General features: G+C 37.6%; 1 protein-coding gene across 1 annotated transcript; it reads right to left on the bottom strand.

The window, feature by feature from the left end:
• Positions 1 to 234: 234 nt before the first annotated feature.
• LOC140866514 (21 kDa protein-like) lies at positions 235 to 1,057 on the bottom strand. Its single transcript, XM_073271514.1, has one exon. The coding sequence runs from the start codon at positions 1,007 to 1,009 to the stop codon at positions 416 to 418; it is 594 nt and encodes a 197-aa protein (XP_073127615.1). The 5' UTR covers positions 1,010 to 1,057; the 3' UTR covers positions 235 to 415.
• Between the last annotated feature and the right edge of the window lie 12,684 nt (positions 1,058 to 13,741).

The raw sequence follows: 13,741 nt of genomic DNA, 5'->3' as shown, positions 1-13,741 counted from the left end.
TATTTAAATAGTACAAGAATATGATTTTATAGAGTCCAAATTCTTGTGATATTGGATATACCAAAGTAGTCTTTACACGTTCGAATTTGATCCATTATTTTAATTTGGTCCAAATTATAATCTTTTCTCATCCTTAATTTTCCGTAGTTAAAAATAACATATATTTAAATAGTACTAGAATATGATTTTTATAGAGTCCAAATTATAATATTAGTATATATATAAATTCGGCTATTAATCAATATTTACCTAATATTATCAAACACCAAATTAGGCCAAAGCCAAACAAAAGATTACATGATTTGTATATATGTATCTATTATAATCTATATATATATTGATTACTTATTAATATATATATATATATAGCTCTAAATTAAAATATAATTTGTAAAGCAAAATATATATATATATATTAATTTGATGAACCATGGAGAGAAGCATAGGTGTTGATGAGAGCCAAAGCATTGCTGGTGACATGAGCCACATTCACAATCTTTCCCCTTACGGCGGTCTTTACGCCACCGGCCATGGCGTTTCCGGCGAAGCCCTCCATACAGGTGTCCTCATCCGTCAAGGCGGCGCTTACCCATGTCTGAATATCGCTCATAATCATACCGAAATTGGAGCCATTGATTTGGTTCATCTCCGCCATAGAGCTGCTAAGCCTGTCCACGGTGTCGCCCAGCTCCTCCATGCAGTCGTGCATGGCGCCAACTTCCCTCGGGGTCATCGGAGTGCCTCTCGAGAGCCTGAGCATGTCGGCGGATGTGGCACGGGCGGTGTCTATGCTGACGGACAGGGCGGCGTGAGCAAGTAGCTTGGGACTCAGCTGTATGGCGCTTGCATGGCTTGAGAGGGAGGAGAAGCAGAGGGCTGGATATGCGGTGGCGCTGCACGAAGTTCTGATGAACTCTGTGCTGGTGGTTCCCGCGGCGGAGGCCGAGTGAAGAGTTATGATCAGAAGAGCAGCTGCTAATAGTGAGATCATACGAAAGTGGCTTTCCATTTTATTTTAGTTTTTTGTTAATTTAATTTAATTAAATTGTGGATTCGTGGGAGCTAGAATTCGTTTATTTATAAGGGTGTTTAATTGGTTCACTGTATCATCTCGGAACATCATCCACTTGCTCAGTTACGTTACATTCACTTCAATTAATTATTATTGCTAAAATTTTATTAAATACTGCCCGGCCTCAAAGAATATATGCCAATATTAATTGTTTCCTAAGTATTTACGAAAATTAATTAATGAAATATATATTTAACTATTCAAAATATTTTAATAAATAAACAATTATAACCAAAGTACATTTTTATGTAGGATTAAAATTGATATAAATAAGTTATCAGATATTCGATTCTATCACACAATATATTTTTCATGTTTATTTAGTATCCTCCTAACAATCATACACACAAACATATATACAGTTTACATGTCATACGTTGATGTGTTTGGATTTTAAAAACATATAAAAAAGTAAAAAATAAATAATTTGTTATAAATAAACTTAATGCCTTAAAATTAAAAAAAATTTAATTTAGACCACGAAATTAATTGGGTGGGTGTACGTTGTCAGTGAGCTCTAATTATTGGAAAATGCTAGAGGTACAACAAATATGGTGTACAACGATATTTACAACAATAATATTGTAACATTTTGCTATTTTATCGTGAGATTTTGTATTTAATGTATCGTGAGATTTTGATAAATTAAAATCACGTATTTAATTTTTTGTGTTATAAGATTTGATGCACAAATTTTATTGTACTCGTAGTATCAATCCTAATTATTTTCAGGTGCGTGTGGCCAAAACAAATTCGTACACGCTCCTCGAAAAATATCTTTTGGTTGGAAAAAGATTGGACATTAACATGACTAATTATAATCTCATTTTGTAAAAATGTTTAATTTCATTGATGGCTACAATTTATTTTCAGCGAAACCATTTTACAATGTTTGCAAATATATATATATGTGTGTGTGTGTGTGGGGTAGGTACAAGATTGGACATTTACATCTTTTCTATTTTATTTTATTAAATTAAAGTTTAGACTAGGATAAAAACTGATTTTGGTGTTCAATAGTAATATATTAATATGATAACTTTTTTCACGCACTCTTACCCTTAATTTTAGTTACTTTAAAATTATTTTCTTTCATTCAGTTTCACTTTTCGCACTCTCTTTTCTTTCACGTTCTTTTATCTTGAATAGTTCCCTCAACATGTAATATTAACTGCAATTGGTTTATTGTTTTTTGAAAGCTTCTCCATTCAACAAACAGATTCTATTGAATATTAAGGATAATGCTATGTGCACATAGAGTCTTACATAGAGGGTTACACGTCCTATAAATTAGGAAAGTATATCAATATTCTTTTAAAATATTTTTATTTTCAATTGTTTGATTTGCTCAAAAAAAAACTCTTAACGAACATATTATTATTATTTATTTTATTATTTATTGTGCAGTTTTAGGGTGTCAAAATTGAACTCGACTTGAGTTGATCAGAAAACTATCGGATTAAGGTTGAGCTTTTGGAGTTCCAGTTGGACCAAAAATATTTGATTATTTTTTATTTTTAACAAAATAATTAAATACAAATAATGTAGTGATCCGCACCGTGATCACCTACTAAATAAAAGCTTACGCATGAATTTAATTTAATTAAACAATAATCATAAATAATTCAGCGAAAAACATAAAACTAGTTACATTCCCAAGGAAATGAATTTGTAAATACTGTTATACAAGCATATCGAAATAAAATGTATCAGCCCAAATAAATCAATACTGAAAGCTTAGACAGACACAAACATCTCCAACTGCTGCCACTCTACAGCTTAAGCTCTCCTGGAACCACCCGCCTCATCCAAACGCAAACCTACCCCATGGAATAAAGGATCCAAAAACAACAGTACAAGGACGTGAGCATAAAATGCTCAGCACACGAGTATGAATATACAATATTATATGTGCATGAATGCAAGTGATCTGGATACCAAGACACGAGGGTCAAGAAAACAAGCTCACAAGCCGGGCCCAAGGTATATAGCATGCTGCGCCTTCGCATCAGGAGGTGGATTATATCCAGTAGATAATGATGAACTGATACTAGTACTAGTGTCCAACCATAACGGTGGCTTGACACAAGACTTACGTATCCATCCATCCACTACTCGTAGGATGAGCACCCTACTACATGATATCTCAAGAATACATGATCAATATGATCATGGATGCATCATAATATCATGACAGGTATATGCAGATAAAATCATGCCATATAATCAAATAATCCATGTAAACACATAATACATGCATACTCAGTCTAGATATATCGAACAGTACTTTCGTACCTCAGATAACTAGGCAATTGCTAAACCAGCTCCATGTCCAAGCTATAGTTCGCACTATAATGCAAAATACTCATGCATCATAATCTAATTTTAAAAACCATACCTAAGCTATAGCATACTCCCTATTTTCTATAAGAAGCTGAAAGAGTGGGTGCCCGGTGAGCCAACTTGTGGCTAAGGGCTTTGATGACTCTATGTACAAACAATCTTTTGTTTAATATAATTTACACTTTTATTAATGGCAATGACTTTATCTTTCTTCATATTGTTATATTGTGATATACTATTGTTGTTTTGATAAAGACCTTGAATATACTATAGTGTATGTAAGATGTGGTAGTACATGGGGATGACTATCATGAAAAACATCTTATAGTCACTGTATATTCTAAACAGTTCCTAGTCGATTGAGCCGTCCGTTAATAAGGATAAGGATCGCTCGAGATTGAGACTAGGATTTGCGATGCCGAGTACCACGTTTCATTGGTATGGAACATAGAGATGTTCAAAGCATGCAAATGGATATTCATACGATGAATGATCGAACTACCCTATCCGGACTTTCCAAGTGGTTATCACTTATCGAGTGGATAAAGTCCGCGGTTTTGGTTGTACACCATTAGTCCTTACTACTTGAAACATCATTGAGACTCTATATGCTAGTACTGTACTTTGACTCGTTTACCGACTCTATTGGGGTCATCAGGTGTCGGGATTGGGTACAATTACGACACATATAGGAGTCGATGCTTTGTTGTCAAGGATTCACCACATACTTGCGAGTGTGGATATCCTATGCAATCTGAGGAGATATTAGTGTGACGAATCTCTGGCCAGAGTACATGATGTGTTTTAAGAAATGGTTTCTTAGTAGCACATGCGATGTCACTATTTGATCTTCAAGATGTATTGCATAGTTATCGAATCTCGAACGACTCTCGATTTACCAATGGTTGTTGATTCGATCGGGATATATGGATGAAGGGACCGTACTGTACGCTAACCAAAATCTATTGGTTCTTGCAGGCACTATCAGTGATACCTAGGGAATCATGAGGCGATGTTGCTAGGCGCACTTACCATGATTCGATGGGCAAGTCGGAAATTGTTGTTCCGAGTCACAAGGAGTTGTGAGCCCACGGCTAGCTGTATCCCTGAACCATTGAGGGTCACACAGAGTAATGGATTTTTAATCCCCGTTGAGATAGTTAAATTTAAAGAGTTAAATTTAATGAACAAAGAAGTTGGACTTCTTATTTAAGAGTAGAGGAGTAAGATTTCCTAAAATGACATTGGGATGGGCATTTTTGGAAATCACTGAATTCGGATTCAGAAAATTTATCTTGACTCTAAAAGATGCAGAAATGGTTTCTGTGAACATTGGTGAAATTGGTTTATCAATCTGAGTCACGATGAATTTTATATTAATTTCTGAACATGCGGGCTTTGCTTGTCAGACTTGAACTTATGACTAATGGGCCCTAAGCTGTTAGCAGCCCACATTATAAGTAAGTTATTGCAGTACAGAAATTAAACAACAGAGGCTCACAATTTTTGAAAAACCCTAGTTGTTTTTATTAAAAGTGGCCGCCCCCCTCCCTCTCTACTCGGGAAAATCCAGCCTGTGAATTTTGAATTTGCAGTCTGGTTTAACGGATCAAATTCGTTAATTCTCTTCGTAGAAACTTCTGATAGATTTTCTAGTGCAATCTATCAGAGGGATTAAATCTCTGTTCGTGGACCTGATTGAAGAACAGTTCGTCAATCAGTTCCTGGGATATACAACAAGAGCAGAGTAATCTGTTGGTGTCCATAATCTCGATTCGAGATTGGAAACAAAAATTTAATTGTTATTTAATTTTTACACACACAATTTAATCGTAAAGTTTTGATACCCATTATGAAATCGTTCCATATAAAATTTTTAAACTTCCGCTGCACCGGGTATCAATTCTGATTGATCTGATCGCCGTTCTCCAACAGTGGTATCAGAGCCAGGTTGCTCAGATCAAGCGATTAAATTAATCGATTGTACAAAAAATTTTTAAGCCTCGGTTTTTTAAACAAAATAAAATTTTTTTTTTAAAAAAATAAAATTTTTTCTGGCAAAACACGTGCAGCGAGGGTCGCTGCCCATGCGCAGCGCCTAGGGGCAGCGACGGGCTGCCCGGCCCGAGCCCCTTTGGGGCGCGGGCTGCCCGGGAGCGTCCCGGGCGGCCCGGGAAAAATTAATTTTTATTTTTAAATTAAAATTTTAATATGTTAAAATTTTTTTTTTGGTCCGATCGAAAATTGTTTTTGATTGGTCCACGAGGCGTCGGATCGAATTGTTCGAGTCCGAAAATTTTAAAATTGATTTTTGGATAAATTTGAATTTTTGGAAAATTTATAGATTTTATCCGTTAAATCTGATTTTATGAAATTAATTATTTTTGGTACAATTGATGATAAGATATGATTTTATGGAAATATTGAGTAAAATATGATTTTATGTATAAAATTGGATTTTATATGTACAATATGATTTTATTTGATAAAAAGATAAAATATGATTTTGTATGTAAAATAAGATTTTATATATGGAATATGATTTTATCCTTTTAATTTAAATTGTCATTGCATGTTATCGAATAAATTAATTTTGAATTAAATATTATTGGATAAGGATGATCGATTGCCATGACCAATTTTGTAGGTGTATGTTAGGAATTTACATTTGTTTTTATTGTTGTTGGATTTATTAATGGGCCTGGTTTATGGCCCAATATGAATTGTCATATGTAATAAAAGTGGGCCTGGTTTATGGCTCGTTCCCACCCCTTAAAATGTATCCCTACTTGTCATGGTTATTTATTGTAAATACATTAGACTTAGTGGGAGATGAAGATTTGAAGACGGAGGTGGGCCCAGCAGACAATAAAGACTGAAAAAATGTAAATTGGAAGCTCAATGTAATTGGATTGCATTGCATACCTGCATATTACCTAGGATTGGATTTAGACTCGTGATTGGCAACCACGGGTCGATTAGAAATGGAATCGATCATCCTATATAATATATGATATTATAATTGTATGCATGTTTTAGACAAAATTGTATGAATCCCGCAAGCATACAAATTTTAAAATGATGAGACAAATTTTCAAAATTAAAATCCTTCATTTTAAATATGATTTAAAATTGATATCAAGATAAATAAAGGAAATTTAAATATTGTTTAAATGTTCCTACCTTCCATCAACGATCAATGTATGAGATGCTACCCGCGGATACGGTCCGGCTCATATTATTGGGGGGGCCCGTTCGTCGGAAAGTTGTACATTGGATCGACACATGTTGTAAGTTGGGTGGAACTCCCATGGGATTGGCTCATATTATTGGGGGATCCACATGGCGACCGTCCATCACAACTTAATATTGATGGGTCATCTTGACTTGTCACAATAAACTGCGTCATATTATTGGGCTCTTATTGGACATGAGGTAAAAACGTGGAGGTTACTTTGGAAGCAATTGGGCTCTACCTTTTGAAAATTATGGTTGGCTGATATTATTCGGGACCATAGTTTGTCAATTGGACTCCATGTTCCCACTAAGGAAAATAGTTTCCCGTTTTCACTAGAGGGTAGTGAAATCGTTAAAATAGTGGGAGTGAGATTCATAAAATAAATTTCGCCTATTTTATGTCTTAGTAAATTAATTAAACAATCACTGATAATTGTCTGTTTCTTTTCAGTATTTCATAAAGATGAATTCGCGCAATCCACTATTCTCTATTCTCGAACAAAATAAACTGACTGGCGCAAACTATACGGAATGGTTCCGTAAGTTGAAGATTGTCTTAACCTCGGAGAAGATGCTCTACGTGTTAGAAAAATCTCCTCCGAAGGAAGCACCAGCTGATATAAGTCCGGAAGAGTTGGCCAAACTTGATAAATGGTAGGACCATGATATCAAGGTCAAATGCTATATGCAAGCCTCGATGTCTGATGAACTCCAGAGGAGATTTGAGGATACTGTGAATGCTGCTGACATTCACGTACAAGTCAAGGAACTTTTTGGGGCTCAATCGAGAGCTGAAAGGTTCGCTACTGTAAAAGAGCTAATGACGTGTCACATGCGTGAAGGGACTTCGGTCCGTGATCATGGGGTACGAGTGATTTGACTCATACAGAAGTTTGTAACGCTTGATTTGGTGTTGGAGCATGAACTCAACGTGGACTTATTACTTCTCTCTCTTCCTTCTTCGTTTGACGGATTTGTGGTGAATTTCAATATGAACAAGATAGAGGCCTCCCTTGAAGAGATGGTCAATATGCTTGTAACATATGAATCCACTTTAAAGAAGGATAAACCGGCTTTCTTGGTGGGCTCCTCTTCTTCTGCTAAGAAGGGGCCAAGTACAAAGGGTAAGAAACGTTCTGCCCCACCCAAGAAAACCGGACCCGAGAAGAAGTACAAGACAAAGGCTTCAAACATGGAAAAGTCCAAGGATGTTTGCCATCACTGCAAGAAACCCGGTCATTGGAAACGTAACTGCAAGGAATATCTAGAGCAGTTGCGAACTGCGTAGGGTATGCTCTATATTGAAATAAATGTTTCACTTAACACTCATTCTTGGGTATTGGATACCGGATGTGGATCTCACATTTGCAATGATTTGCAGGTGATGACAAGAAGTCGCAAGCTTAGAATGGGTGAGACCCAGCTGAGGCTCGGAAATGGTTCTAGAGTTGAAGCTAAAGCTGTAGGAGACGTTTATTTAATTTTGCAGAACGGTTTTAAGTTACTTTTGAGAGATTTTTTATTTGTTCCAGATTTGATTAAAAACATTATTTCTAGTTCTATGCTTGATAGAGATGGTTATTCTTGCAATTTTGTGAATGAGATTTGCAATATTTACAAGAATGAATGTTTGATTGGAAATGGACAACTTGAAAACGATCTATATAACTTAAAATTAAAAGACGTTCCAATAAATTATGTTGATAAACCGGTAACAACAAACAAAAGAAAAATCGATAGTCAAAACCCGGCAAACCTTTGGCATGCTAGGCTAGGTCATATTTCCTCAAGGAGGATGAACAAGCTAGTGGGAGAGGGCATGTTTGATATGTCTGATATTAACTCTCTACCTACTTGTGAATCCTGCCTGAAAGGAAAAATGACTAAATCTCCTTTTAAGGGAAAACCTGAGCGTAGTCAAAATCTGTTGGATTTGATCCATACAGATGTTTGGGGTCCATTTAGAATTGGTACTCAATATGGCCACACCTACTTCATTACCTTTACTGATGATTATTCTAGGTATGAGTATTTATATTTAATGAAATATAAGTCTGAAGCATTTGAAAAGTTCAAAGAATTCAAGGCTGAAGTAGAAAACAAGCTAGGTAAAAGTATTAAAGCACTTTGATCGGATCGAGGTGGAGAATACTTAAGTACCGAGTTTTTGGACTATCTGAAAGAGAATGAGATTCTCTCTCAGTGGACTCCTCCTATGGCACCTCAGCTGAATGGTGTATCGGAGCGTCTTAATCGAACTTTGTTGGACATGGTTCGATCCATGATGAGCTTCACTGAGCTTTCACCTTTGTTTTGGGGCTACGCGCTTGAAACAGCGGTGTTGTTGTTGAACAACGTCCACACCAAAGCAGTGGACAAAACACCATACGAGTTATGGAATGGCAAAGCTCCTAATTATTCGTACTTGAGGATTTGGGGATGTCCTGCTTACGTGAAGCAGAAAGTGGGAGATAAGTTGGATAGTCGATCCACCTTATGTTATTTTGTAGGGTATCCAAAGAATTCAATCGGATATTATTTCTATCATCCTACTGAAACAAAAGTGTTTGTTTCAAGGAATGCCACCTTCTTGGAGAAGGAGTTCTTATTGGATAAGAAAGGCGAAATGATGGAACTCGAAGAAATTCGAGAAGAACCCGAAATACAAAATAATGATCCTACACCTCAGGAACCAATGATGGACACGCCTATACCTAGAAGATCAGAGAGGACTTCTAGACCTCCTATTCGATATGGTCTTCTTCTTGAAGGGGATCAAGATGAACCCGATGTTGGATGTGATCCAAGAAACTTCAAGGAAGCAATTTCTGATGCGGATTCAAATTTATGGCTTGAAGCTATGCAGTCGGAAATAGATTCGATGCATACAAACCAAGTTTGGTCTTTAGTAGATCCTCCCAATGGAATTGTTCCAATAGGGTGTAAATGGATCTACAAGAGAAAGCTTGGGCCTGATGGTAAGGTATTGACCTACAAGACGCGATTGGTGGCGAAAGGTTATACTCAAAGACAAGGAGTTGACTATGATGAAACCTTTTAACCAGTTGCAATGTTCAAGTCCATAAGAATCCTTATTGCCATAGCTGCTTGGTATGACTATGAGATATGGCAAATGGATGTGAAGACTGCATTTCTTAATGGAAACATTAAGGAAGAGATCTATATGACGCAGCCTGAGGGATACACATCCATGAGAAGCGAGCATAAGGTATGCAAGCTTCAGAGATCGATCTATGGTCTCAAACAAGCATCAAGAAGTTGGAACCAAAAATTTGATGAAACAATAAAGGATTTTGGTTTCATCAAGAACCCGGAGGAACCATGCGTGTACAAGAAAGTAGTTAAGGATGCTGTGAAATTCTTAGTACTTTATGTTGATGACATCCTACTCATTGGGAATGATGTAGGGATGTTGCAGTCAACAAAGATATGGTTATCAGGTAGATTCTCGATGAAGGATTTGGGTGAGGCATCCTATATTCTAGGGATACAGATCTATAGAGATAGATCTAAGAGAATGATAGAACTCACTCAAGCAACCTACATCGACACCATATTGAAACGGTTTTCAATGGATGGGTCCAAGAGAGGACATCTACCTATGTGTCATGGAGTTTCTCTATCCAAGTCTATGTGTCCCAAGACTGATGAAGAGATAGAGAAAATGACACATGTACCATATGCGTCAGCCATTGGTAGTATCATGTATGGGATGATATCTACCAGACCGGATGTAGCATTTGCTCTGAGTGTCACGAGCAGATATCAAGCTAATCCCGGTCAAATGCATTGGAAAGCCGTGAAGGACATTCTTAAGTACTTACGAAGGACTAAGAATATGTTCATGGTATATGGAGGAAGAGAACTAAAATTGGAAGGCTATACCGACTCTAGCTTCCAAAGTGACGTGGATGACTCGAAGTCAACCTCTGGATTTCTGTTCATGCTCAATGGCGGTGCTGTCTCTTGGAAGAGTTCTAAGCAGGACACCACAGCGGATTCCACCACTGAGGCAGAATACATTGCAGCATCAGCTGCTGCTAAAGAGGCCGTTTGGATGAGGAATTTCGTCCAAGAGTTGGGCGTCATTCCTGAAGTTGTTGGTCCAGTCCCGGTGTACTGTGACAACACGGGTGCCATTGCTCAGGCAAAGGAACCAAGGTCTCATCAAAAATCCAAACACGTACTGAGGAAATACCACATCATCCGGGAGATCGTGGAAAGAGGAGACATCACTGTCGAGAGAGTGGCCTCTGCAGACAATATCGCTGATCCACTTACTAAGCCCTTGCCAGGACCATTATTTGACAAACATCGCGAAGCAATGGGTCTACGTAGTATGACTAGTTGGCTTTAGGGCAAGTGGGAGATTGAAAGAGTGCGTGCCCGGTGAGCCAACTTGTGGCTAAGGGCTTTGATGACTCTATGTACAAACAATCTTTTGTTTAATATAATTTACATTTTTTTTTAATGGCAATGACTTTATCTTTCTTCATATTGTTATATTGTGATATACTATTGTTGTTTTGATAAAGACCTTGAATATACTATAGTGTATGTAAGATGTGGTAGTACATGGGGATGACTATCATGAAACACATCTTATAGTCACTGTATATTCTAAACAGTTCCTAGTCGATTGAGCCGTCCGTTAATAAGGATAAGGATCGCTCGAGATTGAGACTAGAATTTGCGATGCCGAGTACCACGTTTCATTGGTATGGAACATAGAGATGTTCAAAGCATGCAAATTAATATTCATACGATGAATGATCGAACTACCCTATCCGGACTTTCCAAGTGGTTATCACTTATCGAGTGGATAAAGTCCGCGGTTTTGGTTGTACACCATTAGTCCTTACTACTTGAAACATCATTGAGACTCTATATGCTAGTACTGTACTTTGACTCGTTTACCGACTCTATTGGGGTCATCAGGTGTGGGGATTGGGTACAGTTACGACACATATAGGAGTCGATGCTTTGTTGTCAAGGATTCACCACATACTTGCGAGTGTGGATATCCTATGCAATCTGAGGAGATATTAGTGTGACGAATCTCTGGCCAGAGTACATGATGTGTTTTAAGAAATGGTTTCTTAGTAGCACATGCGATGTCACTATTTGATCTTCAAGATGTATTGCATAGTTATCGAATCTCGAACGACTCTCGATTTACCAATGGTTGTTGATTCGATCGGGATATATGGATGAAGGGACCGTACTGTACGCTAACCAAAATCTATTGGTTCTTACAGGCACTATCAGTGATACCTAGGGAATCATGAGGCGATGTTGCTAGGCACTCTTACCATGATTCGATGGGCAAGTCGGAAATTGTTGTTCCGAGTCACAAGGAGTTGTGAGCCCATGGCTAGCTGTATCCCTGAACCATTGAGGGTCACACAGAGTAATGGATTTTTAATCCCCGTTGAGATAGTTAAATTTAAAGAGTTAAATTTAATGAACAAAGAAGTTGGACTTCTTATTTAAGAGTAGAGGAGTAAGATTTCCTAAAATGACATAGGGATGGGCATTTTTGGAAATCACTGAATTCGGATTCAGAAAATTTATCTTGACTCTAAAAGATGCAGAAATGGTTTCTGTGAACATTGGTGAAATTGGTTTATCAATCTGAGTCACGATGAATTTTATATTAATTTCTGAACATGCGGGCTTTGCTTGTCAGGCTTGAACTTATGACTAATGGGCCCTAAGCTGTTAGCAGCCCACATTATAAGTAAGTTATTGCAGTACAGAAATTAAACAACAGAGGCTCACAATTTTCGAAAAACCCTAGTTGTTTTTATTAAAAGTGGCCGCCCCCCTCCCTCTCTACTCGGAAAAATCCAGCCTGTGAATTTTGAATTTGCAGTCTGGTTTAACAGATCAAATTCGTTAATTCTCTTCGTAGAAACTTCTGATAGATTTTCTAGTGCAATCTATCAGAGGGATTAAATCTCTGTTCGTGGACCTGATTGAAGAACAGTTCGTCCATCAGTTCCTGGGATATACAACAAGAGCAGAGTAATCTGTTGGTGTCCATAATCTCGATTCGAGATTGGAGGTAAAAATTTAATTGTTATTTAATTTTTACACACACAATTTAATCGTAAAGTTTTGATACCCATTATGGAATCGTTCCATATAAAATTTTTAAACTTCCGCTGCACCGGGTATCAATTCTGATTGATCTGATCGCCGTTCTCCAACAGAAGCTAGAGCTATACCTTTGTCCGTCGTCAGCTCGCTGATGACAACTGCCCCAGTACTTGGGCACCACTCCGCTGGGACTCTGGAGCACCTCGCCAACTCCCGGAGCAAGCCTAGGAAGGCTGGAAAAAACCCAAAACATCTAGAATACACTAAGAGCATAGAGAGGAGTGATTTTGGTGTGAAAATATGATCCTCGGAACCCCTATTTATAGGCGGATATCGGACGCTACGTTCGGGGGTTCGAACGCTCCCGATATATGCATGCAGACCACGTCACTACATGCACAGTTCAGACGCTCCGATCTCTACTTTGGAGGCTCCGAACTGCTATGTGTCTGATCAGCAATGACACCTCACCAGCTGCATGACCTAACTGAGTTCGGACGCTCCGATTAGGGTTCGGACGCTCCAAACTCAACGTAGCCTCCGATCCTGGAATAGACCTTCCAAAGTGTTCGGACCTTACAATCTGCCCTTGATCAAAAATCCATAATTCGTCCATTTAAATCCATATTAAGCTTCTAATCCATTCTTAATTACTTTAATTTTGTAAAATGAAAACGGGCTATTACATTCTACTCTACTTAAGATATTTTTGTCCTCGAAATACATCTTAAGTAAGAAAACTGAACAAATGATCAAATCATTCTTTAATAAACATGAACATTTTACAAGATACATCAAGTAGATACAGTCAGAATAATTCAGGATGCTCTAAACACATACGACTCTTTAGTTCTCAAGTGGCTTCCTCTGTGACTAGCATAAGTCGGCCTTGATGATCCCTCACCACACCTCCGATGCTATATTGATTTCGATCAAAGTGGATAGCCGCATCTGTGTTAAGCTTCA

The sequence above is a fragment of the Henckelia pumila genome, chromosome 4, assembly GCF_033568475.1.
Source record: "Henckelia pumila isolate YLH828 chromosome 4, ASM3356847v2, whole genome shotgun sequence".
NCBI classification, from domain to species: domain Eukaryota; kingdom Viridiplantae; phylum Streptophyta; class Magnoliopsida; order Lamiales; family Gesneriaceae; genus Henckelia; species Henckelia pumila.
The sequence above is the reverse complement of the archived record's forward strand: the minus strand, read 5'-3'. Positions and strand labels throughout refer to the sequence as shown.

Coding starts and splice junctions, on each gene's coding strand:
- LOC140866514 (XM_073271514.1), bottom strand. CDS start 1,009: ATGGAAAGCCACTTTCGTATGATCTCACTATTAGCAGCTGCTCTTCTG.